This window comes from Larus michahellis, chromosome 4 (assembly GCF_964199755.1).
Source record: "Larus michahellis chromosome 4, bLarMic1.1, whole genome shotgun sequence".
NCBI lineage: Eukaryota > Metazoa > Chordata > Aves > Charadriiformes > Laridae > Larus > Larus michahellis.
Window position 1 is genome coordinate 92,348,323 of NC_133899.1, and position 24,689 is coordinate 92,373,011.

Sequence of the window (24,689 nt, forward strand, 5' to 3'; positions counted from 1 at the left end):
TATCTGTGGGGACCTGTGGGGGGTCCGATGTGCTGGAGACCTGGGAGGTTCCCATCTGTGGGGCCCTGGGGGTTGCTCCCAGGCGCTGGGGACCCTCAGGGGGTTCCCGTCTCTGGGTACTTGGGTGGGGGGGGTGTCCCGTCTGTGGGGACCTGGGGGATCCCAGATGCTGAAGACCCTCGGGAGGTTCCTGTTTCTGGGGACTTGGAGGGGTCTCACGTGCTGGGAACCCTCGGGGGTTTCCTGTCTGTGGGGACATGGGGGGGGGTCCCACAAGCTGGGGACCCTCGTGGGGTTCCTGCCTGATGGGGACCTGAGGAGTCCTGGGTACTGGGGGGGGGTGTTCCCGTCTGTGGGGACCTGAGTGTCCCAGATGCTGGGGGGGAGAGGGGGGTCCCGTCTGTGGGGACTTAGGGGGGGTTCCTGCGTGCTGGGGACCCTTGGGGGGTTCCCATCTGTGGGGCTGTGGGGGGGGGGTCCCAGGTGCTGGGAACCCTTGGGGCGTTCCTGCCCACCGGGAACTTGGGGGGGTCCCAGGTACTGGGGAGGGTGTTCCAGTCTGTGGGGACCTGGGGGGGTCCGAGATGCTGAGAACCCTCGGGGGGTTCCTGCTCACTGGGGAACTGGGGGGTCCCAGGTGCTGGGGACCCTCGGGGGGTTCCTGCTCACTGGGGACCTGGGGGGTCCCGGGTGCTGGGGGGGGGGGATGTTCCCATCTGTGGGTACCTGGGGGCTCCCAGGTGCTGGGGAACTGGGGGGTTCCCATCTGTGGGACTGTGGGGGGGTCCCAGGTGCTGGGGGGAATGTTCCCGTCTGTGGGGACCTGGGGGGGTCCGAAGTGCTGGAGACCCTCGGCTGGGGGTTCCCATCTGTCGATAGCTGGGGGGGTCCCAGGTGCTGGGGACCTTGGGGGGGTTCCTGTCTGGGGACCTGTTGGGGTCCGAGGTGCTGGGGACCCTCGGAGGGTTCCCGTCTGTGGATACGGGGGGGGTCTCCAGGTGCTGGGGGGAAGCTTCCTGGGTGTGTGTGGGGGGGGGGGATCCCGGGGCAACACGGATGGGGGTCCCGTCCCCCCAGCGGAAGCACCGGGGAAGGCTGCCGGGGGGTCCCGCTGCCGGGGCAGACGGTCCGGGGGTTCCCTGTCTGGTGGTGCCGGGGTCGGGGAGGGGGGGTGGCCTGTCCCGCCGCGGGCCGTGCCGTGCCGTGCCGTGCCGTGCCGTGCCCGGGGCCGTGCCGTGCCCGTGCCCGTTCCCGTTCCCGTCCGGGCGGGGCGGCAGCGGCGGCGCTTCCTGGTGCGGGGCGGCGCGGCGGGGCATGGCGCTGGTCACCGTGCGGCGGTCGGCGGGCTCCCCCAGGGACCCGGCGGTGAGTTGCGGGACGGCACCGGGGACCGTCAACGGGGACGGGAGGAGGCCCGGGGCCGCCGGGTGCCGCCGGGACGGGAAGCGGCGGGGGCGGGCGGGCGGGCGGGCGGTCCCGGTTCGCCCGGGCGATCCGGATAGGAAGCTCGGTTGCCACCGGGGGCTCCCGACGGGGGAGAACCGGGTTGTCCCGGCGGTTCCCTCCCGGCGCCGGGGGTGGGGGCGGGGAAAGGCTGCTCCTGTCGCTGCCGGTGCAGGGTACGGGCTGCTCCGGTCGTTCCCGGTGCAGGCTTATCCCGGCCGCTGCCGGTGGGAGGTTACTGGGAGCCCTGGGAATTACTGGGAGCGTGCTCCCAGCGCACTCTGGGGGCTCCTCTGCTCCCCGCCGGGGGCTGCCCCGTAGTTTGGGGGGCGGGGGGGGGGACTGTGTGTGTGTGTGTCTGGGGGCGGGGGGGCGGTTGTCCCCACTTGCACCCAACCGGGTTAAGTCCGTCCCAGCGGCTCCCAGTACCTTCGCCGTCCCAGTCGCTCCCAGTGTCGCTGCCCCCCCAGTAACCACTTGCCCTTATCAGGGTGCACAGCCCGAGCCCCCCCGCGCCGCTGCGAACGCTGCCCCCCTGGGCAGCACCCAGCCCGGGGGGGGTGGGACATGGGGACAGGACCCCTCTGGCATCCCGTGGCCCATCCCCAGGGATTTACCTCCCCAGCGTGATCCCTCCCAGGGCCCCCACGCTCCCCCCTGGGGTCCTCCCAGCGCTGCTGAGGCGGGGGGTGTGGGTTTGGCAGGGTGTCACTGGCCCGCGATGCCAGGAGGGATGTGCCGGGGGCGTTTGCTGGCCCCCCAAGTGTGGTCTGTGCCCTGGGTCATGCTCCCCTGGGGGCTTTGCCCCCCCCCGGTGCTTTGCAGGAGGAAGATGCGCCCAAGCGCGGCCGGCTGCAGCGACGGTGAGAAGGGGCTCCAAAGCCACGGGATGGGGGATGCGGGGCATTGGAGGGGGGGGCGACGGGCCACAACTACCCCCTGAGGAGCATTTCCTCCCCCCGTGGTGTCCCCCCCACCTCGGGGACGCCCTCATGGGGTACATGTGAGGGCTGGATCCTGCTGCGGGCTGGGGCCTACGTCCCGCTCAGGGCCATCTTGTCCCCCTCCGGGCCATCTTGTCCCCCCCCCAGGCAGAGCTTTGTCATGGTCAAGGGGGCCGCCCTGCTGCTGCCCGCGGAGGAGCCGCTGGAGGCTGAGCCCCCCCCGGCTGCGCCCCCCGGGCAGGCCCCGGGGCGGCAGGAGCAGCACCTGCAGCTCATGATGCAGCTGCTGCGGCCCCAGGATGCCATCCGGCTGGTAGGGCACGGCCACCCCCGGGGACAGGGACAGTGATGGGGATGGGGACAGGGATGGGGACAGTGATGGGGACAGTGACAGGGATGGAATGGGATGGGATGGGGATGGTGATAGGGACAGTGATGGGCTGGGGACAGGGATGGTGGCGGTGACAGGGATGGATGGGATGGGGATGGGGATGGGGATGGTGACAGTGATAGGATGGGGATGGGAACAGGGATGGTGACGGTGACAGTGATGGATGGGATGGGATGAGGATGGTGATGGGGACAGTGATGGGCTGGGGACAGGGATGGTGGCGGTGACAGGGATGGGGATGGGGATGGGGGTGGTGACAGTGATAGGATGGGGATGGGAACAGGGATGGTGACGGTGACAGTGATGGATGGGATGGGATGAGGATGGTGATGGGGACAGTGATGGGCTGGGGACAGGGATGGTGGCGGTGACAGGGATGGGGATGGGGATGGGGATGGGGGTGGTGACAGTGATAGGATGGGGATGGGAACAGGGATGGTGACGGTGACAGTGATGGATGGGATGGGATGAGGATGGTGATGGGGACAGTGATGGGCTGGGGACAGGGATGGTGGCGGTGACAGGGATGGATGGGATGGGGATGGGGATGGGGATGGGGATGAGGATGGTGACAGTGATGGGATGGGGATGGGAACAGGGATGGTGACGGTGACAGTGACGGATGGGATGGGATGGGATGGGGATGGGGATGGGGACATGATGGGATGGGGACAGCCACAGGGGTGGTGACAGCGATGGGATGGATATGAGATAGGGACAGTGAAAGAGATGGAATGGGAAGGGTGTGGGGACAGGATGGGGATAGGGATGAGGAAAGGCTGGGGTTGGGAATGGGATATGGATGGGGACAAGGTGGGGATGGGATGGGGGTAGGAGCAATATGGGGATGGGATGGAGAAGAGATGGGATGGGATGGGGAGGGGGACAGGGATGGGGAAAGGATAGGGATGGGAGTGGGATATGGATGGGGACAGGGTGGGGATAGGACGGGATGGGATGGGGATGAGGATAGGGACGGGATGAGACAGGATGTGATCGGGATGGGACAGAATGGGGATGGGGACAGGGATGGGGTCAGAAAGGGTATGGGAATGGGGTGTGGATGGGGACAGTATGGAAATAGGATGGGATGGGGGTGAGGATGGGATGGGGACAGGATAGATAGGGATGGGGACAGGAATGGGGACAGGAAGGGTATGGCAATGGGATAGGATGAGATGAGGTCAGGATGGGGATGGGATGGGGACAGGATGGGGATGGGATGGGATGGGATGGGGATGGGGACAGGACGGGATGGGATGGGATGGGGACGGGATGGGGATGGGATGCGATGGGATGGGGATGGGATGGGGACAGGATGGGATGGGATGGGATGGGGACAGGATGGGGATGGGATGCGATGGGATGGGAATGGCATGTGGACGGGATGGGATGGGATGGGGATGGGGCCAGGACGGGATGGGATGGGATGGGGCCAGGACGGGATGGGATGGGATGGGGACAGGATGGTGGGATGGGATGGGGATGGGATATGGCCCAGCCTGCCCCGCATTGTTCTTGATGCTCCTCCCCGGGCACTGGGGGGCAGATCCCGCAGTGCTGTCCCCGGGGGTGCAGGGGACACCCCTCATGCCCCCCCTTCCCCCCCGCACCCCCAGGCGGTGCGGCTGGAGTCGGCGCGGCCGCGGCGGGTGCGGTACCTGCTGGTGGTGCGGCCCGAGGAGGCGGGAGCCGAGGGGGAGACGGCACTGCTGGGTGTGGACTTCGCCCACGAGGGGTGAGTGGGGCGCAGGGGGGGGGGGCGGCAAGAGGTGTGTGGGGGGAACCGCACCCCCTGATCTCTGCCCACCCCAGGGCCACCCACTGCACCCTGGGCATGGTGCTGCCCCTCTGGAGTGACACCCAGGTCTTCCTCGACGGCGATGGGTAAGGGGTAGGGGGGGCTCTTCTGGGATGGGGAGGGGCTTATAAGGGTGGGATTGAGTGCGGCCTGCGGGGGAGGGGGGGGGGGGCAGTATCGGGGTGCCCACCCCGACCTACGTGTCTCCCCATTTGGTGTCCAGGGGGTTCAGCGTGACATCGGGGGGGCAGACCCGCATCTTCAAGCCCATCTCTGTCCAGACCATGTGGTGAGTGAGCCCTGAGTGTGTCCGTGGGCATGGGGGACATGGGCACTGACGTTGGCACGGGAGATGTGGGCACCACCATGGCTTTGGGGGATGTGGGCAACACCATGAGCACAGGGGACATGGGTACCACCACGGCTTTGGGGAACATGGGCACCACCATGGGCACAGGGGACATGAGCACCACCATGGTCACAGGGAACGTGGGCACCACCATGGCTTTGGGGGACATGGGCACCACCATAGGCACAGGGAACGTGGGCATCACCATGGCTTTGGGGGATGTGGGCACCACCATGAGCCCAGGGGATGTGGGTACCATGACGAATACGGGGGACGTGGGCACCACCATGGGCAAGGGGGATGTGGGAACCACCACGGTCATGGGGGATATGGCCACCACCAGGGGCATGGGGAAAACGGGCAGTGCTGGGGGCATGGGGCATGTGGGCACTATGATGGGCATGGGGGGTGTGGACACCACCACGGCCACGGGGGATGTGGGCATCACCACGAGCACAGGGGATGTGGGTACCACCATGGCTTTGGGGAACACGGACACCACCATGGGCACGGGGCACATGGGCACTGCTGGGGGCATGGGGGATGTGGGTACCACCATGAGCACAGGGGATGTGAGCACTGACATGGCCATGGGGGATGTGGGCATCACCATGAGCACAGGGAACGTGGGTACCACCACGGCTTTGGGGAACATGGGCACCACCATGGGCACACGGGATGTGGGCACTGCTGGGGGCATGGGGGACGTGGGTACCACCATGAGCACAGGGGATGTGGGCACTGCAATAGCCATGGGGGATGTGGATGCCACCACGGCCATGGGGGATGTGGTATCACCACGGGCACAGGGGATTTTGGGCACCACCATGGCCATGGAGGATGTGGTCGCCGCCCTGGGCACGGGGGATGTGGTGCCACCATGGCCGTGGAAGATGTGGTTGCCACCCTGGGTGTGGGGGATGTGTGCAGCACGGCGGGGGACGTGGGCACTGCCATGGGGATGTGGGCACCACCAGGGGCAGGGTTGAGGTGGGCACAACCAGGACGTGGACACCACCGTGGGCGCCTGGGCACAGTCATGGGAACGGGGACACGGAGGAAGTTTGGGCCACCCGACCGTGCTCTGCGCACCTGGGAGAGGGCGGGTGGCACCCAGCTGGTGGTGTGACCCAAACCTGAGGGGGGGGGGGGGGTGTGGGTGACACCGACGGTGGGGAGGAGCGCGGTGGCAGGTGGTGTGCGGCAGGGCCGTGCTGCAGGAGCTGCACCGCGCCTGCGAGGAGGCCTCCCGCGGCGGGCACATCCCCGGGGGCCCGGCGCTGGCCTGGGCCGGCGGCTACGCGGCGGCGGTGGCCTCGGAGCAGAGCTGCCTCAACGAGTGGCTGGCCATGGCCGACCTGGAGTCCGTGCGCCCCGCCTCGCCCACGCCCCTCCGGTATGCCCCGCCCTCCGCGCTGCCGGCCAATCAGCGCCGCTCCTGGGACGGGGGGGCGGGGCTTGTGAAGGGGTGGGGCGGTTGGGTGGGGCTGTGGGGGCGGGGCTCTGCGGGGAGGGGCGGAGGGTGGGCTCAGGGTGTGGCCCGTGGGGTGGGCAGGGCTTAAAGGAACTGGGCGGGGCTTCCACCCTGGGGAGGGCCAATGGGAGACGGGGCTTGTGATGGGGGGGCAGGGCTTGGGAGTGGAGGAGGCGGGGTCTGGGCCGGGTGTGGCTAATGAGTAGGCGGGGCAAGGGGTGGGGCTTCCACCTTGGGGAGGGCCAATGGGAGGCTGGGCTTGTGCTTGGGGGCGGGGCTTCAGAGTGGAGGAGGCGGGGTCTGGGCCGGGTGTGGCTAATGGGGGTGGGGCTTAAATGAACGGATCAGAGCTTCCACCTTGGGGAGGGCCAATGGGAGGCGTGGCTTTGTGCTGGGGGCGGGGCTTGGGTGTGTAGGGGGCGGGGCCTGGGCAGGGTGTGGCCAATGGAAGGGTGAGGCTTAAAGGAACTGGGTGGGGCTCCCGTCTTGGGGAGGGCCAATGGGAGGCGGGGCTTGCACTTGGGGGCGGGGCTTGGGAGCAGGGTGTGGCCTGGGCGGGGCAGGTGACGCGGTGACGCCGGTGCCAGGCCGGCGGCGCCGGAGCTGTCGGAGCAGTCGGTGCGGGCGCTGCTGCGGGACGTCATGGCCACCGCCGACCTGGAGAGCGTCACCTCCAAGGAGGTGGGTGCCGCCAAGCCAGGGGGCAGGGGGACAGGCAGGGGGACAGGCAGGGGGACAGGCAGGGGGCCATCCCTCACCCCATGGCCGTTCCCAGGTGCGGGAGGAGCTGGAGCGACGCACGGGGCACAGCCTGGCCCAGCACAAGGACTTCATCGACAACGAGATGCTGCTGGTGCTGGCGCAGATGGACCGGCCCTCCCGCGTCTTCCCACACCTCTACCTGGTGGGCAGCGGGACGGGCAGGGGGGGGCAGGGTGGGCAGGGGGGGCAGGGACGTCCCCAACCCTCACCGCCGCCACCACGCAGGGCTCCGAGTGGAACGCGGCCAACCTGGAGGAGCTGCAGCAGAACCGGTGAGCGTGGAATGTCACGGGGACATCTGGGTGTGCTGGTGGGGTGGGCATAGAGCCATCATGGGGCGGCATGGTGGGGTGGGCGTAGGGCCATCGTGGGATGTCATGGTGGGGTGGCACAGCATCATCTGGGGTGTGATGGTGGGGCGGACATAGGGCCGTCAAGGGGTGGTACAGTAGGGTGGCACTGGGTCGTCTGGGGTGTCCCAGTGGGGTAGGAACAGAGCCATCATGGGGTGTCATGGTGGGTTCGGCATAGGGCAACTGTGGGGTGGCACGGTGGGGTGGCACAGGGTCATCTGGGGTGTGATGGTGGGGTGGACATAGGGCCATCAAGGGGTGGCACGGTGGGGTGGCACTGGGTCATCTGGGGTGTGATGGTAGGGTGGCACAGGGGCATCGTGAGGTGTCATGGTGGGGTGGCACTGTGTCCCAGTGGGGTAGGCACAGGGTCACCATGGAGTGTCACGGTGGTGCAGGTATGAAGTCATCATGAGGTGGTCCAGTGGGGTGCCTATGGGGTCATCAGGGTGGGCTGATAGGGTGGGCATGGGGTCATCATGGGACACCCATTGAGGTGGGCATGGGGTCATCGTGGGACACCCAACAGGGTGGGCATGGGGTCATCGTGGGACACCCATTGAGGTGGGCATGGGGTCATCATGGGACACCCAACAGGGTGGGTGTGGGGTCATCGTGGGACACCCATTGAGGTGGGCATGGGGTCATCGTGGGACACTTGTCAGGGTGGGTGCAGCAGGGCTGTGGCTCCACGGTGGGGTGGGCCTGGGGCACTGTGGGGCAGCCCACGGAGCACGGGCAGACCCCCAACCCTGCGTGGGGGCTGTGTCCCCCACCCCCGTCTGTGGCACCGCAGGGTCACCCACGTCCTGAACGTGGCGCGGGAGATCGACAACTTCTTCCCGGCGTTGTTCACCTACATGAACGTGCGGGTGTATGACGAGGAGACGGCCCAGCTCCTGCCCCACTGGAACGACACCTTCCTCTTCCTCTCCCGCGTCCGGTCAGTGGGGCACAGGGGACAGTGGGGTGGGGGGCATTGGGGTGGGACACGAGGGGGGCACAGGGTATGGGGGGCATGGAGGGTTTGGGGCTGGATCCAGGGGCAGGCTGGGGGGGGGGGGGGCAATACCTGGGATGCCTGAGGCGCTGGGGGACACTGGGGACACTGGGAGGGAGCACTGGGAGATGGGGAGTGCGGGGGCATTGGGTCCCTGTGGACACTGGGAGACCTGGGGACCAGGGAGCCCTGGGGTGTGGGGTCACTGGGGACGGTGGTAGCACTGGGGACGTGGGGAGCCCTGGGGCACTGATACGCTGGGGACAATGGTAGCACCGGGGACAGGAGAACCACGGGGACCAGGGGCCCTGGGGACACGGGGAGCCCTGGGGACAGGGGGAGCCCTGGCTCATGGGGTCCTTGGGGACATGGGAGCCCTAGGGCACGGGGAGCACTGGGGACACGGGAGCCCTGGGGCGGGGGGTCCTTGGGGACGTGGGGAGCCCTGGGGACATGGATAACCCCAGGGATACGGGGAGCCCTGGCGCACTGATACACTGGGGACAGTGGTAGCACTGGAGACATGGGGCACAGGGTCCATGGGGACACGGGAAGCCCTGGGGACACAGGGAGCCTTGGGGACATGGGGAGCCCTGGGGCAGGGGGAGCCTTGGGGACATGGACAACCCTGGGAACACAGGGAGCCCTAGAGCACTGATGCCCTGGGGACACGAGGAGCCTTGGGGCAGCGGCTCCCTGGGGACACCGAGGACCCTGGGGACACCGGGGACCTCTGGGGACAGAGGGGGAGCCCCGGGAGGTGGGTGGTAGCCGTGCGGGTGCCGCAGGGCCGTCGGGGGCCGGGCGCTGGTGCACTGCCGCATGGGGCTGAGCCGCTCGGCGGCCACGGTGCTGGCCTACGCCATGAAGGAGTTCGGCTGGTCCCTGGAGCGGGCGCTGCGGCACGTCCGGCACGTCCGGCCCGGCGTCCTGCCCAACCCCGGCTTCATGCGCCAGCTCGACTTCTACCAGGGCATCCTGCAGGCCAGGTGGGCGGGGCAAAGGGCGGGACGGACACGCCCTCGGGGTGGGCGGGGCCTGTCGTGGCCATGCCCCTGCGGGTGGGAGAGGGAGGGGCCTGCTGTGACCACACCCCCTTGGGCAGGGCAGGGTCTGATTGGTCCATGAGCTAGTGGGTGGGGCCTGCCATGGACATGTGGTGGGTGGGGCATGTCAAGGCCACGCCCCATTGGGTGAGATGGGTGGGGTATGATATGGCCACGCCCCATTGGGCATGGTGGGTGGTGCCTTCCATGACCACACCTCTCGGGTGGGGTCTTCCCTGGCCACGCCCCCTAATGTGGGTGGGGTCTGCCTTGGCCACACCCCTCTGTGGTGGGTGGGGGCAGCCAAGGCCACGCCCATGGGATGTGGTGGGTGGGGCGTGCCAAGGCCACGCCCCTTGGGTGTGATGGGTGGGTGGGGGGTCTGTTATGGACACGCCCCATTGGGTGTGGTGGGTGGGGTCTTTCGTGGCCACGCCCCACCATTAGTGGGTGTGGTCTTCCATGGTGACGCCCCAGATGGGCTGGGTGTGGTCTGCCATGGCCACGCCCCGATGTGCAGGGTGTGGCGTTGCTGGCCCCACCCTCTGCCGTCATGGCTCGGAAGGGGCGGAGCCTGTGGGAGCCCCGCCCCGAGACACAAGGGGCGTGTCCCCATGCGCGGGGCGTGGCCGGGGGGGCGTGGCCAGCAGGTGACAGCGCGTGTGTGTGTGTGGCAGCCGGCACAGCAGCCTGTGGGAGCCCAAGGCCGGCGAGCGGGCGGGCCAGCCCGAGGAGGGCCCGGAGGCCACCCAGGGGGACGGGGGCGGCCCGTCCCCGTCGTCCCCGTTGTCCCCGGGGGAGGCGGGGGGGCCGGGGCTTCTGGGGGCCTCCCGCCGCCCCCGCATCTCCCTCTGCGCCGTCATGCGGAGCATCAGCCAGCTGGAGTCCCCCGAGCCCCCCGAGCTGCCGGGGGAGCCCCTGGGTGGGGAGGTGAGTGAAGGGAGGGCGTCGGGGGGCCGGGGTGGGGGGGGGCCGGCCATGGCTGAGCTCCCTCCCCCTGTGTCACGGTGTCCCCTCTCCAGGTGCTGGTGGCCACGGAGGGGCCGGCGGTTGCCCCCCCGGGGGCCCGTCCCTCCTCCCGGCCCCGCCGCGTGGTGCGCCAGGCCAGCCTGGACGGAGGTCCCGCCCCCGCCTGTGACCACGCCCCCTCGGAGGCCCCGCCCCCCGCCGATGACCACGCCCCCCGCCTCCCCTCAACCCCGCCCCCCGCCCCCTAACCCGCGGGGGGGGGGGGGGGGGTATGGGGCAGAGCGCTACGGGGAAAGGGGCGTGGCCTAGCCCTGCGGGGGGCGTGGCCAGGGAGCGGCCACGCCCCTCCCACACACTGCCTGCACTGCAGGGGGTGGAGGGGGGCGGAGGTCACCGTGCCTCACACCCCCCCCCCCGCCACCACTGACACCCCCTCACTGCACCCGCACTGAGAATAAAGCGTGGAAATGCCCGTCCCTGGCGTGGGTCCTGCGCGGGGCGGGGGGGGTGGGAGGCGGGGACGAGCGTGGGGCCTTGCCGTCAGTAGGGGCCAGGGTGAACACGCAGCCTGCAGGGCCCGCCCCAGACCCCGCCGCCATCTTGTGCGGGCGGCGGCCCGGGAGGGAAACTACAGCCCCCAGCGTGCCTTGCGCGGAGCGTGGGGCGCCGCGCATGCGTAGCCGCGCATGCGTACGGGGCGCCTTCCTGGTTGCTATGGGAACGGGGCGCCGGCCTACCTCAGCCTCAGCGGCCTAGGCCGCAGGACTGGCGCAGGCCCGGGGACCGGGGACCGGGGCAGGCCCAACGACAGAGACCGGGGCAGCCCCGGGAACCGGCGGCGGAAGATTGAAGCGGGCCAGGGAGCTAGCAGCCCACTGTGGCCATAGCGGGAGGAACGGCACAGACTGGAAGGTCACGCATCACCACTGCCTGCGAGGGCCTGTGTTGAGTAATGGCGTCTTGACCGGAGCCTGGTGTTCCTCCTGGGGGGAAGCCATCCCAGAATCTCCCCCACCCCTCACCCCCGACCTCACAGCACCCACCACGTTGGGACTCGGCACCTTCTGGAGTGTGGCCAGAGCCCTCGCTGGCTTGTGGCCCACCGGGAAAGACCCGACTTGAGCAAGAGCTGGGCTGGGCTCTGCCGGCAGCCTGACCTTTGCTCTGCTCCGTCAGTCACGTCTCACAGCCGCCGCTCTGCAGGGCGATGGCAGCAGAGCAGCAGGGCACGGCAGCAACCTGGGCTCCACCGGGGTGGAAGTGCCACCAGTCTCTTCAGACCCCCGCCTTCCCATGGGGGGACACGAGACGGAAGGGAGATACAGGCAACAGGGTGGAATGAGGGGTCACAGCACTGCCGTGGGCCATGCAGGGGGTCCTCCCTGTGCTTTTGGAGATAAGACAGACCCTGTTTCTTGAAGCCTCACTTTGCCGTGGCTCGGGGTCTTCTTGCTCACCACCCACATGCCTTTGAGTGCTCTTTGGGTGGACTCTACTACCTCCCATTCCCAAATCTCTGCCACTACAAGGAGCCTGGAAACCTCCCTCTTCCTCCCCACCACCAGCCTGGGTCCTGGCCTCCAGCATGCCGTGCCCCCGCAGATTTTGTGACAGTTGCTGCCAGAGAGGCCAGGAGGGCATCATCAATGCCAAGTGGCTCTGAAGGATCCCCCGCTGGCACCTGCCTCAGGCCAGAGGGACTTTGACCATGGCGTTGGCAGCCACCGGGTGCAGGGGAACTGTGGCACAAAGCTGGGGTGGGCAGGGGGGGATTAGGGCAGAGAAAATGTGGTGAGTCCCCCTTGGGGGACACCCTGCTGGCTACTTTCTTCCTCCTGATCCTGGGGTCCTGCTGGGCACGATGCTGGGCTGGCTGGGAGAAGGGCGCTTCCTCTTGGGGGTCCGCACCCTAAATACCGCCATCCTGTTCCCAACAGATGAATCATGTCCCCCAGGTGGAAGGTGTTCAAGGGCCTGAAGCTCCTCCATCAGGACAAGATCTGGCTGAAGGCGGTGATCTGGAGGGCTCAGGACCTGCAGTGTGAGTCGGCCCAGCGCCGTGGGCAGCCCCCCAGCCCCATCCCGCTTGTCCCCCTCCCGGGACGTGGCCTTGATTACTGCCGATTCCGGCTCTCCACCGCTCGATTGCAGGCTTGGGATGTAACTGATTCATTTTATTGATGAAGCAACAAACCGCTAGAGAGCTAATAAATTAAGTAATCAATAACCTAAATAATTAACAAATGCATCCTATTATTATTAATTTATGATTAAATGACTCTGCACACAGCAAAGCGACTAATTACGGCTCTTAATCTTGTGAATCCCACAGGACTGCTGTTGAACGACAGCTCTATCGCTCTTCCCTCCCCACTGTTTGGGGGGGAAAGGGAGTCCCCATGGCCTGGGGCGGGGGGAGGACTGTGCCCGCCAGACCTGGCTCTGCAGATCGATAGCCCTCCAATCCGCAGTCATCTGCACCCCTAATATCAGAAGACACCCCTCCCTGTGCTGACCTTTACCTGATTTTATACCTTATTCTCCATTTTTTTTCCATTTCTGGGCCCTTTTTGCTACCTTTCCACCTTCCTTTCTCCACCCAAACAGCTTGCTCCTAATTAATTTTTTCCCATTGATCCCAGTTGTTTCATCCATATCCAAACTGGATGTTTTTGCTATTACTGCCTAGGAAACTGTCATGGTTTCAGTCGGGATGGAGTTAACTTTCTTGCTAGCAGCTGCTGTAGTGCTGTGTTTTGGGTATGGAATGGGAATGGTGTGATGTTTTTGGTTGTTGCTAAGTAGTCAAGGCCTTTTCTGCTCCTCACGCCGCCCCGCCAGCGAGCTGGGGGGGGGGGGGGACACAAGAAGCTGGGGGGAGACACAAGAAGCTGGGAGGGGACACAGCCGGGACACCTGACCCCGACTGACCAAAGGGATATTCCATGCGATATGACGTGATGCTCAGCGTATAAAGCTGGGGGGAGAAGAAGGAAGGGGGGGACGTTCGGAGTGATGGCGTTTGTCTTCCCAAGTCACCGTTACGCATGATGGAGCCCAGTTTTCTGGAGATGGCTGAACACCCGCCTGACGATGGGAAGCAGGGAATGGATTCCTTGTTTTGCTTTGCTTGTGTGCGTGGATTTGCTCTACCTATCCAACTGTCTTTATCTCAACCTATGAGTTTTTCCTCACTTCTACTCTTCTGATTCTCTCCCTCATCGCAACTTAAGGGGGAGCAAGCGACCGGCTGTGTGGTTCTAGCCGCCGGCTGGGGTTGAACGATGACAGTCCTTTTTTGCACTCAACGTGGGGCTCGAAGGGTCCGTTAAAATGCCAGGTTTGATTGGAATGGTAGATCGAAATTATAGCTGTTATTGCTGTTTAGTTCTTAATTGGCAGGCTCCTACGCTTGCCGTGGGGCTTGCTTGCCTCGCTGTAAATTAGAGTCTAATGCTTGTTAGTGGCCGCTTCTTGCTTTTGCTGCTTATCGTCTGTCTCTGCTGTGCCTGGGAACGTTTTGATAAGGGCAATGGCGATGCGCCTGGGCTGGCCGGTGGCCAGGGCTGCTCTTTGCGCTGCTGTGTTGGACAGGCTGGAACTTCAGCCTGAACTCGAGCCGAAACAACTCTGCAGACAACTAAGGTCAGCTTTAGATGGGATTCCCGGTGCGGTTACCCAGGAATGTGGCCAGCAGGGTGAGGGAGGGGATTCTGACCCATCGGTGAGACCCCCCTGCAGTTCTGGGCAGCCACCAACAGCCGAAGGACACGGAGGTGTCGGAGCGGGGCCAGAGGAGGCCCCGGAGATGCTGGGAGGGCTGGAGCCCCTCTGCTGGGAGGACAGGCTGAGAGAGCTGGGGGGGTTCAGCCTGGAGAAGAGAAGGCTCCGGGGAGACCTTCCAGCCCCTGCCAGGCCCTCAAGGGGCTCCAGGAAAGCTGGGGAGGGACTCTGGATCAGGGAGGGGAGCCATGGGACGAGGGGGAAGGGTTTTACACTGAAAGAGGGAAGGTTTAGATGAGATATTGGGAAGAAATTCTTGGCTGTGAGGGTGGTGAGCCCCTGGCCCAGGTTGCCCAGAGAAGCTGTGGCTGCCCCATCCCTGGAGGGGTTCAAGGCCAGGTTGGACGGGGCTTGGAGCAACCTGGGCTGGTGGAAGGTGTCCCTGCCCACGGCAGGGGGTGGCACTGGGTGGGCTTTAAGGTCCCTTCCAACCCAAACCATTCTACAATTTTACGAATGGGAGGCTTATCCCTCTTCCCTTCTCCCCACAGACCTAGAGAAGAGGAGAAATCCCACCTGCAACTTGGTGGCGCTGGAGACTGTGGTCTGGAGGTGAGCCCCCGCAGCCCCCCAGCCCCCGACAGGACTGCAGCTCCCAATACACCCCCCACCCAGACCAACCAGCGACGGCATGCTCCAGCCAGGCCCCTGCCAGGCCCCCCTCCAGCCTCCTTGGCCACCATGACCCCCCCTCCCTCCCTCGTGTTACCCCAGGGTATGGGCAGGCATGTCAGGGCAGGGGCTGGTGGCACTGCCACCTCTGTGCCACCTTTGCGGGCACCCAGATGGGCAGTGACTCGTGTCACGGCTCCTCTTTGGAGACGGAGGATGAACCAGCAGCGTCTACACTCGTGCTCGCTGTCCGAAGGGCTCCCCTCTCCCAGCTTGACCAGTCCCACTGGTGTTACTGGGAGTCCCGGCAACCACCAGCTTCTGGATCTGGGCTCACCAGCATCTCTCACCCTTTCTATGCCTGGCAGGGGGTGTCCGGTGGCCAGCAGGGTCCGGTGGCCAGTCCACGCCGCTCACCGGGGCAACGGGGACGTGATCCAGCCCACCCTTGCCCAGCTGCATCCCAACTCCGGCGAGGATTTCACCGACACCCCGGACCTGCTCAGTGGTGAGTGGCGCTGGGGACAGCCCGTGGCCCCTCTCCTGTCCCCTCAGCCCGCCGCGAGGCGTCCCACGTCCCTTCTCGTGTCCCCTCTCTGTCACGCTCTGCTGCTCTCCTGTCCTTCCCCGCCCCACGGCCACGGCTCACCTTTGGGGGTGCACCCCAACCCGGGCACCCCGTCGTTCTCCCACCTTCCCAGTGGCGAGGACCAGTCCCCCCAGTTGGCACGGGGAGGGGGTGCGGAAGGCACAGGGTGCACCTGTTGGGGGGGGGGGAAGGGGGTGACAGTGCCCAGGGTGATGGGAACGGCTGTGTTGGGGGGCGGTGGGGGGTGATCTGTGGGGCAGAAGGCATCCTGTGGGGGGTCACCATGGGGTGGCATTAAACTCTGTGTGACCAGACAACCCGCCTGACTCTCTCTGAGGGGGGGTACAGACCCCTGCCCTCTCCCAGTGCCCTACAGAGGGGCTTCACCCCCCCCGACCCCCTGCCCCGGGTGCCCCCCAGACAGCACACGGCAGCCCCCCAACCTTCACTCACACCAGCCTTTAATCCGCCCGGTGCCCCCCCGGACTGCGGCGCGGCTGCGGACAGGCTCTGCGGAGCTGGGGGGGGATGACACACACACAACGTCCACGGTGACCCCCCCCTTCTCCTCCCTCCGGCGTGGGGGCGCAGCGGCTCAGAGCTCGTACTCGTGCCAGAGGCTGTGGGGCACAGCGGGGGTCAGCAGCGGGAGAGGGGGACACCGGGAGGGGGTGCCCGGTGTCACACACACCCCCCACCCCCCCCCATTCTGCACTCACCTGTAGGTGACATCGGGGTTGTCCTGGTGCTCCAGGAGGGCGTCGCGGACGGGACCGGGGGGGCTCAACCCCAGCGCCTGCGCCCGCTCCCACCGCTGCAGGCGGGTGATACCTGCCGGGGGGTGGGGGGACACGGTCAGGGGGGCTTGGGGGACACACCTGGGGGTGGCCGGGGGTGGCCACGGGCTCTCACCCGTGCAGGGCCCGTACTCCCAGGCCAGATCGAAGCGGCGCAGCATCTCCATGAGGGCTTGGTCCGGGGGGGACGGCGAAGAGGGGTCCTCGGTGGCCGGGGGGGGTCGGGGCCGGACCCGGGGACAGCCCCTGCTCTTGACCCTGCCCTTGAGCTTGCCCGGGGCTCGGCCCGGCCGCCGCCGCAGCGGGAAGGAGTCGGTGATGAGCCGGGGCTTCTCCATGGCCCTACGGGATAGCGCGGCGGCGGCACCGCGGCTACCGGCTACCGGGAGCTACCGGCCCGCCCCTGCCGCTCCCCGGGCGGAAGCGGCGGGGCCGAGCCCCGGCGCGGTCACACCCCCGGCTGTCCCCGTCACCCCGGGCACTGTCACCTCCCCCCCCGCCCCGGCTGTCCCCGTCACCCCGGGCACTGTCACCCCCCCCCCCCCGCCCCGGCTGTCCCCGTCACCCCGGGTACTGTCACCCCCCCCCTGCCCCGGCTGTCCCCGTCACCCCGGGCACTGTCACCCCATCCCAGCTGTCCCCATCGACCCCGGCTGCTGTCACCCCCACGGTGCTCCCCATTACCCCAGGCACTGTCACCCCCCAAGCTGTCCCCATCACCCTAGGTGTGGTCACCCTGTGGCTGTCCCCATCACCCCCAGGTACTGTCACCCCCCCTGGCTGCTCCCATCACCCCTTGTCTGTCCCCATCACCCCGGGCACTGTCACCCCCTCGCAGCATCCCCATCACCCAAGGTGTGGTCACTCCCTGGCTGTCCCCATCACCCTGGGTACTGTCACCCCCCCCGCAGCTGTCCCCATCACCCTAGGTATGGTGACCCCCTGGCTGTCCCCTTCACCCCATGCAGTGTTGCCCCCCGCAGCTGCCCCCATCAACCCCAGCTTCTGTCACCCCCGTGGTACTCCCCATCACCCCACACATTGTCACCCCCCTGGCTGTCCCCATCACCCCATGCAGTGTCACCCCCCCAAGCTGTCCCCATCAACCCCAGGTACTGTCACCCCCTCCCATCTGTCCCCGTCACCCTGGGCACTGTCCCCCCCACGAGCCGTGATTCGAGCTGTGACTCACGCCGCGCAACCGTCACCCTCAGCCCCACGCAGTGCTCTGGCTGTGCCCCCCCCTCCAGCCCCCTCTGTGAAGCACAGCTGGTGCTGTGCCTGCCTGTCCCCACCCCCCAAGGCGGGGGGGACACAGCAGGTGCCACCGGCGCAGATTTGCCTGAATTTTTTCAGCCCTCCCTTGGGGGGGCCGAGAATAGCTTTGGGGCAGGGCTGCGGTGCATGCCGCGGCACAGAGGGAAAGGGGTGACTCCCTGGGGACACAGCTGTGTCCCTCTGCGGTGACACCAAGCCAGGTCACGGCTGTAACGGCCGGCGCCAAGCCAGGTGCGAGAAGGGAGACACAACCCTATAGCAGCCATCAGAGAGTCCACACTGCTTTTTGCTTTCGGTTTGTTTTTCGTCCTTGCCCCACAGCCTGGGGACTTCCCTGCCCCGAGGAAGGGTGACACTGGGGTGGTCTCAGCGTCCGGCCCTCCCCAGGCCGGGGTTGTGCAGGACGAAGTGGCACAGCCCGGGCAGCCGCTGGTGGCCCAGCTCCTCCTGCAGCCTCTGCATGGGTCGGTTGCCCGTGGCCGTGTGCCCGAAGGCTGGAAAGCCGCGGGCCTGCGCCTGGCGAGCGGCCAGGCTCAGCACCGCCCGCATGTGGCCGTGCCGCCGGTGGCCGGGCAGGGTGTAACCGTGGGTCCCCGTCCCGAAGTGGTCGGTCAGGGTCCAGCTGAGGGGGTCCCCGGCCCCGTCCTGCAGGCAGAAGTGGGGGTATCGCCCCAGCAGCTCCCCCAGGTACCGCCGGCTGCGCGCGTTCCCCCCGTAGGGCCACGTCTCGTTCAGCAGATCCACATGCGCCGGGCTCAGCGTCCCCACACGCACGCCGGGGGCCAGCCTGCAGCCAGGGGGGGCCGTCAGTTGGGGGACAATGGGGGTCCTGCCCACGCTGGGTCGGGGTGGGGGGTGGGGGGTGGGTGCGCTCACCGGGGCTCAGGCAGGGTGCTGGGGTCGGGGTGCAGGTAGGTGTAGTAGTCGGAGACCTCCAGCTCCACTCCCTTGGTCCCCGCGATGGCCTGCGACACCGTGGCCACCCCCTCCTGCAGCCCTGGGGACGATGACGTCAGGGGGGGCCCCCCCGTTCCCCCAGCACCCCCATTCCTGCCCCCCGACACCCCTCTTTCTAACCCCAGCTCGCCGGCTGGGCCCTCCCCAGGGGCTCCCCACACCACCAGTCTCTATCCCCAGTAGCCCCAAGTGTGCCCAGCAACCCAATTCCTACCCCCAGTGCCCCCCCTGAACCCCCAAGTCCAACCACAATGCTCCCCAGTGCCCCCGCTAACCCCATCCTTGCCCCCAGTGCCCCCCCAGCACCCCAACTCTATCCACAATGCTCCCCAGTGTCCCCCAGTGCTCCCATTAACCCTATCCCAGTCCCCCCCCGAATCCAACCACAACGCTCCCCAGTGGCTCCCAGTGCTCCCATTAACCCCATCCCAGCCCCCGGTGCCCCCCCGAATCCAACCACAACGCTCCCCCGTGGCTCCCAGTGCTCCCATTAACCCCATCTCAGTCCCCGGTGCCCCCCCGAATCCAACCACAACGCTCCCCAGTGGCTCCCAGTGCTCCCATTAACCCCATCCCAGTCCCCGGTGCCCCCCCGAATCCAACCACAACGCTCCCCAGTGGCTCCCAGTGCTCCCATTAACCCCATCCCAGTCCCCGGTGCCCCCCCAAATCCAACCACAACGCTCCCCCGTGGCTCCCAGTGCTCCCATTAACCCCATCCCAGTCCCCGGTGCCCCCCCAAATCCAACCACAACGCTCCCCAGTGGCTCCCAGTGTCCCCATTAATGCCATCCCTGCCGCCCCAGCACCCCCAAGTCCAGCCCCAGTACTCCCCAGCGACAGCACCCATCAAGCCCCTACCACCCAGTGCCCCCCCGCAGTGTCCCCCACCACCCCAGATTCCTTCCCCCAGTACCTCCCAGTGCCTCCAGTTCCTTTCCCCAGTATCCCCAATGGCTCTCCCCAGCAACCCCGATTCCCACGCACAGCATGTGCCCGCAAGTGCTCCCAGTGCCCCCCTCGCCCCCGCCCCGCGGTGTCCCCCAGGACCCCCCCGGGCCACCGAGGATGTGGAAGGCGGTGTCCCAGCGCAGGCAGCCGGGGGTCTCCAGCAGCGCCTTGTAGGCCCCCACGTCCCGGTAGAAAGCGGCCTGCGTGTTGCTGTAGCAGTCGTCCACCGGTATCTGCAGGGCACCCATGGGTGCCCTGAGCCCACCATGCTCAGTGTGACCACCCCTCTGTGTCCCGTCCCCCCCCCCCCCCAAAAAAAAAAAAGTCCCCGCCGGCCACCTCTCCCCTGCGCCGGGCAAGTATGGCCCCGAAGTTGGGCCACGAGTCCACCACCACCTCCAGCTCCCCCGGGTTCCCCCGGTTGATGTTCAGCACGGCCCCATAGACCTGCCGGGAAAAGGGGTCAGAGATGGAGGGGGATTTGGGGGGTCCCCGGAGCCCCCCACTGCCCCCCTGCCCTCCCCAAACATGGCACCCCCCTGCCATAGGGCTCACTGGGGGTGAAGGCAGAGGGGGCGTGGCCTGAAGCCGGGCTGCCCGTGAGTGGGCGGGGCCAGGGCGAACGGGCGTGGTTATAGAGGGGAGGGGCAGGGAGGAAGCTTGGGATTGGCTGCATTGCAGCCTGCCTGAGTTGGGATTGGCTGGTTTACACAGGGCGGGGTCTGGCGTCTGCAGGTCCAGAAGGGGATTGGCTGTCTCGGAAGCAAGCTGGGCTGGGATTGGCTGGGGCAGAGTCCAACGGGCTGGGATTGGCTGGCTCGGAGATGGGTGGTGCTCAGGAGTGGCCCGTCCTGGACTTGGGACACTGCAGGGGGTGGCGGGGGGGCGGGGATGGGCAGGGTGACAGCGGGGTCCCTGGTGGGGCGAGAGCAGGGAGGGGACAGTGGGGTCCCCGTCATGGCAAGGGGCAGGGGTGACATTGGGGTCCCATGTCATGGCACAGGCCGTAGGTGACAGTGGGGTCCCCATCATGGCAAGGGGCAGGGGTGACAGTGGGGTCCCTGTCATGGCAAGGAGCAGTGGTGGCCATGGAGTTCCCACCACGGGACAGGGCAGAGGCAGCAGTGGGGTCCCCATCATGGCAAGGGGTGACACGGGGGTCCCTGCCATGGCAAGGGTCAGGGGTGACATCGGGGTCGCCATCATGGCACAGGGCAGGAGTGACAGCAGGGTCTGTGTCGTGGCACGGGTCAGGGGTGACATTGGGGTCCCCATCATGGCAACAGAGAGGGGTGACAGTGGGGTCCCCATCACGGGACGGGGCAGGGGTGACACGGAGGTCCCCGTCACCGGCAGGGCAAGGGGCAGGCTCCTCCGCAGGGCCTCCTCCAGGCGCTGCAGCTGGGACAAGCAGGTCAGGATCAGCATGGTCCTGCCAAGACACCCCACGGTGACAGGGGGGGGACAGGACCCCCAGGCGGGGACACCGTCCCTGTCCCCATCCCTGTCCCCCAGCCCCTCCAGCACTCACCTCGCAGCAGTCCTGCGGCCAGGGGTCCCGTGGGGCAGGCGGCGACACCAGCAGGTTCCTGCGTCTGTGGGGCAGGCGGTGACACCCAGGGCCACCCACCAGCCGTCACGGGCCGGCGAGTGCCCCCTGCCCAGGGGGTGGCCACACCACGGGGGCAACGGGCAGGGTCCGTCCCGCCGGCCACCGGGCATGGGGCCCGCCCTGCCCGTCCCACGGCCTCCTGGGGACGGCTGCTGGGCTGGGACACCCTGCCCCACAGCCACCAGTGCCCCACGGATCCTCGGTGTCACCGCCTGCCCCACGGCCAGGGGACCATGCTCATCCTGACGTGCCCGGGCCAGCTGCGGCGGCTGGAGGAGGCCCTGCGGAGGAGCCTGCCTGCCACCCTGCCGGTGACGGGGACCCCAGGGACACCCCCCACCTCATCCCCCTGCCCTGCCGGTGACGGGGACCCTGGGGGACCCCTGGCTCTCACCACCCCCCAGCCTGCTGGTGACAGGGACCCTGGGGACCCCCCCCACCTCATCCCCTTGCCCTGCCGATGACAGGGACCCTGGGGACCCCCCTCCCCTTCCTTACCCCTGTTCTCCGACGGTGACAGGGACCCCAGGGACACCCCCCCCCCCACCTCATCCCCCTGCCTTGACGGTGATGGGGACCCTGGGGACCCCCCCCCCCCCCCCGCCTCATCCCCTCACCCTGCCAGTGACAGGGACTCCGGGCACCCCCCCTGCCTCATCCCCCTGCCCTGATAGTGATGGGGACCCTGGGGACCCCCCAGGCCTGCCCGCCACCCTGCTGGTGACAGGGACCCTGGGGGGGACCCTCGGCTCTCCTCCCCATGCCCTGCTGGTGACAGGGACCCTGGGGACCCCCCCCGCCTCATTCCTCTGCCCTGCTGGTTTTGGGGACCCCCTGCCTCATCCCCCTGCCCTGCCGGTGACAGGGACCCTGGGGACCCCCGTCCTGTCCCTCCCCTCCACGCTGGTGACAGGGTCTCCATGGTCCCCTCTGCCCTCCCTACCCAGTGCTGCAGGTGACGGGGACCCCGGGGACCTCCATGCCCTCCCCTCCATCCCGCCAGTCGTGGGGACTCTGGTGGCCCTGGGGACCCCCGTGCCCTGCCCCCCCCAACCCTGCGGGTGACAGGGACCTCACATGGCACCCTGCCCCCCCCCCCCCCCCCCCGCCATAGAAGCTGGCAGCAAGGATGGGGAGGGAACCCTCACGGTCCCCCTGTGTGTGTCCCCCCCCCACACTTCCCCCCACGCTGACCCTCTCCCGCAGGTCCTGGGGACCGTGATGACGGTGGCCCGGGGCAACCCGGCCGCCCACGAGGTGCTGGTGGACTCTTGGCCCCATTTCGGCGTCGTCCTCACCCGCCTGCGCCCAGAGGTGCTGCTCTGGGTGTCCCCTCCCCCCCGCCCCCTGCCAGCCTGGCAGCACCTCACGCACCGTGGTGCCGGTGGGGGGGGACACCCCATGCTGAGACCTTGTGTGTGTGTGTCCCCCCCCGCCCCCAGGAGCACAAGGACCCCCAGGACTTCTACAGCAACCAGTTGACGGTGTACTACCGGGACGAGGGGGCCTGGCGGGAGCTACTGGGGGGCACCCAGGCGGTGGACTGGACCCGGGCATTCCAGATGCACGGTAAGACCGGCACGGGGAGGGGAGGGGAGAAGTGGGGGGGGACACACCAGGCACTGTCGTGTCGTCGTCCCCCCCCCGACCATGGTGTCCCCATGGCTGAGGGCGCTGCCGCAGGGATGCAGGAGGGGATGTACGAGGCCGTGCGCCAGGCGGCCGATGCCAAGGGGCTGCGGCTGGAGACGCACCGGTACCAGGCGCTGATGAGCCCCCAGCCCCCCCGGCCACGCGCGCAGTGAGTGCCCAGGCACCGGGGGACAGGGTGGCACCAAGGGTCCCAGTCACATCCTTGGGTGGCACAAGGGTCCCCGGTCTCATCCCTTGGTGGCACAGGGGTCCCGCTTACATCCCTGGGTGGCACAGGGGTCCCCAAGCTCAACCCTGGGTGGCATGGAGGTCCCTGAACACATCCCTGGGTGGCACGGGGGTCCCCAAGAACATGCCTGGGTGGTACGGGGGTCACATCTCTGGGTGGCACAGGCGGGGGCGGGGCAAGCACACCCCTGGGTGACACAAGGGTCCCAGTCACATCCCTGGGTGGCACAAGGGTCCTAGTCAGATCCCTGGGTGGCACAGTGGTTCTGATCACATCCCTGGGTGGCACAAGGGTCCCCAAGAACATCCCTGGGTGGCACAAGGGTCCCAAATCACATCCCCAGGTAACATGAGGGTCCCTGACCACGTCCCTGGGGGGTGACATGGGGATCCTCAAGCATATCCCTGGGTGGCACAGGGATCACTGAGCTCATCCCTGGGCGGCACAGAGGTCCCAGGCACATCCCTGGGTGGCACAAGGGTCCCCAAGAACATCCCTGGGTGGCACAAGGGTCCCCATGTGCATCCCTGGGTGATACGGGGGTCCCAGGCACATCCCTGTCTGGCACAAGGGTCCCCAAGCACATCCCTGGGTGGCACGAGGGTCCCAAATCACATCCCCAGGTAACATGAGGGTCCCTGACCACGTCCCTGGGGGGTGACATGGGCATCCCCAAGCACATCCCTGGGCAGCACAGAGGTCCCAGGCACATCCCTGGGTGGCACGAGGGTCCCCAAGAACATTCCTGGGTGACACAGGAGTCCCCAAGCACGCCCCTGGGTGGCATAGAGGTCCCTGAGCACGTCCCTGGGTGGCACAAGGGTCCCCGAGCACGTCCCTGGGTGACACGGCGGGTCCCCCATCCCATCCCAGGGTGCAGGTTCTCCCATCCCGTTTCCCCCCCCACCACCATCCCTCCTCTCCCCACCCCCCCACCGCAGGGTACCCCCGGGCCTGCGCCTGGCCCCCGTGTCCCCGTCCCACGTCCCGCTGCTCAACGCCACCTGGGGCTTCGGGGGCAACGCCCGCAGCGCCCGGTTCCTGCTGGGGCTGGTGGGGTCCCTGCCCAGCGCCTGCCTGCTGGGCCCCCGCGCCCGCCCCGTCTGCTGGACCCTGCTGGACCCCCTGGGCTGCCTCAGCCACGGCTACACGTTGCCCGCTTGGCGCGGCCGAGGGCTGTGCGGGGTGACGCTGGGCGCCCTGGGCCGGCAGCTGCACGCCCGCGGCTTCCCCATTTATTTGGGGGTCCTGCCCCAAAACACCCCCTCGCAGCGGGCCGTCCGCGCCGTGGGGTTTCTGCCCCAGCCTGGCACCTTCTACACCCTGGTGGTCACCCCCCAGTAGTGGGATGGGGGGGCACCGGGGTTGGGGTAACCCCCCCCCCCCACCCCCACGGGAATGGCTGGGTGGGGGGGTGTCTAAGATGGGGTTACACAGGCCTGGGGGGGGGTCCTGGCTCCCCACCCTGCCAGGTGGGACCACCCAGACCCCCCCACCCCGAGCTCAGAGGCTGGATCAGCCATCCGTTCACTCTGGTCCCTACTGATGGCAACGTGGGCTATTGAGCCCCCTTGACCCGCGCCTCCCCCCCCCCCCCCCCAAGTGTGGCGTGGAGGTGGGGGGGGGGCGGCGGGGGGGCTGCTGGAGAAAGGCTTTTATTCGTTCATACAAGAATAGATCTTCTGCAATAAATACC

General features: G+C 67.6%; 4 protein-coding genes across 4 annotated transcripts; 2 read left to right on the top strand and 2 right to left on the bottom strand.

Annotated features, from left to right (window-relative positions):
- Positions 1–1,270: 1,270 nt before the first annotated feature.
- Positions 1,271–10,999, top strand: SSH3 (slingshot protein phosphatase 3). Its single transcript, XM_074586448.1, has 14 exons — positions 1,271–1,365; positions 2,269–2,306; positions 2,535–2,700; positions 4,398–4,516; positions 4,594–4,665; positions 4,803–4,868; positions 6,136–6,324; positions 6,990–7,083; positions 7,178–7,306; positions 7,390–7,436; positions 8,314–8,460; positions 9,306–9,506; positions 10,241–10,493; positions 10,586–10,999. Exons 1-14 carry the CDS (start codon positions 1,315–1,317, stop codon positions 10,778–10,780), a joined length of 1,767 nt encoding a protein of 588 aa, XP_074442549.1. The 5' UTR covers positions 1,271–1,314; the 3' UTR covers positions 10,781–10,999.
- Positions 10,991–24,399, top strand: LOC141742907 (glycine N-acyltransferase-like protein 3). The gene is made up of 7 exons (XM_074586449.1): positions 10,991–11,444; positions 12,470–14,867; positions 15,296–15,435; positions 22,318–22,425; positions 22,554–22,680; positions 22,795–22,912; positions 23,935–24,399. Exons 4-7 carry the CDS (start codon positions 22,333–22,335, stop codon positions 24,335–24,337), a joined length of 741 nt encoding a protein of 246 aa, XP_074442550.1. The 5' UTR covers positions 10,991–11,444; positions 12,470–14,867; positions 15,296–15,435; positions 22,318–22,332; the 3' UTR covers positions 24,338–24,399.
- POLD4 (DNA polymerase delta 4, accessory subunit) lies at positions 15,961–16,740 on the bottom strand. The gene is made up of 3 exons (XM_074586452.1): positions 16,429–16,740; positions 16,236–16,347; positions 15,961–16,136 (listed from the first exon to the last, which is right to left on the bottom strand). Exons 1-3 carry the CDS (start codon positions 16,649–16,651, stop codon positions 16,112–16,114), a joined length of 360 nt encoding a protein of 119 aa, XP_074442553.1. The 5' UTR covers positions 16,652–16,740; the 3' UTR covers positions 15,961–16,111.
- LOC141741642 (glycine N-acyltransferase-like protein 3) lies at positions 17,741–20,927 on the bottom strand. The gene is made up of 5 exons (XM_074582492.1): positions 20,850–20,927; positions 19,839–19,946; positions 19,612–19,732; positions 18,468–18,588; positions 17,741–18,378 (listed from the first exon to the last, which is right to left on the bottom strand). The coding sequence occupies exons 1-5, from the start codon at positions 20,925–20,927 to the stop codon at positions 17,958–17,960; spliced, it is 849 nt and encodes a 282-aa protein (XP_074438593.1). The 3' UTR covers positions 17,741–17,957.
- Positions 24,400–24,689: the final 290 nt, after the last annotated feature.

Bases quoted from the DNA above. Each gene is read 5' to 3' on its own strand.
- SSH3 (XM_074586448.1), top strand. From the start codon at position 1,315: ATGGCGCTGGTCACCGTGCGGCGGTCGGCGGGCTCCCCCAGGGACCCG. The intron at 4,517-4,593 runs GTGAGTGGGGCG...TGCCCACCCCAG, and splicing joins GTGGACTTCGCCCACGAGGG to GGCCACCCACTGCACCCTGG. The intron at 7,307-7,389 runs GTGGGCAGCGGG...GCCACCACGCAG, and splicing joins TCTTCCCACACCTCTACCTG to GGCTCCGAGTGGAACGCGGC.
- POLD4 (XM_074586452.1), bottom strand. From the start codon at position 16,651: ATGGAGAAGCCCCGGCTCATCACCGACTCCTTCCCGCTGCGGCGGCGG. The intron at 16,348-16,428 runs GTGAGAGCCCGT...ACCCCCCGGCAG, and splicing joins GGAGTACGGGCCCTGCACGG to GTATCACCCGCCTGCAGCGG. The intron at 16,137-16,235 runs GTGAGTGCAGAA...TGTGCCCCACAG, and splicing joins AACCCCGATGTCACCTACAG to CCTCTGGCACGAGTACGAGC.
- LOC141741642 (XM_074582492.1), bottom strand. From the start codon at position 20,927: ATGCTGATCCTGACCTGCTTGTCCCAGCTGCAGCGCCTGGAGGAGGCC. The intron at 19,733-19,838 runs GTGGCCGGCGGG...GGTGCCCTGCAG, and splicing joins TTGCCCGGCGCAGGGGAGAG to ATACCGGTGGACGACTGCTA. The intron at 18,379-18,467 runs GTGAGCGCACCC...CCCTGGCTGCAG, and splicing joins AGCACCCTGCCTGAGCCCCG to GCTGGCCCCCGGCGTGCGTG.
- LOC141742907 (XM_074586449.1), top strand. From the start codon at position 22,333: ATGACGGTGGCCCGGGGCAACCCGGCCGCCCACGAGGTGCTGGTGGAC. The intron at 22,426-22,553 runs GTGCTGCTCTGG...CCCCGCCCCCAG, and splicing joins TCACCCGCCTGCGCCCAGAG to GAGCACAAGGACCCCCAGGA. The intron at 22,913-23,934 runs GTGAGTGCCCAG...CCCCCACCGCAG, and splicing joins CCCCCCCGGCCACGCGCGCA to GGTACCCCCGGGCCTGCGCC.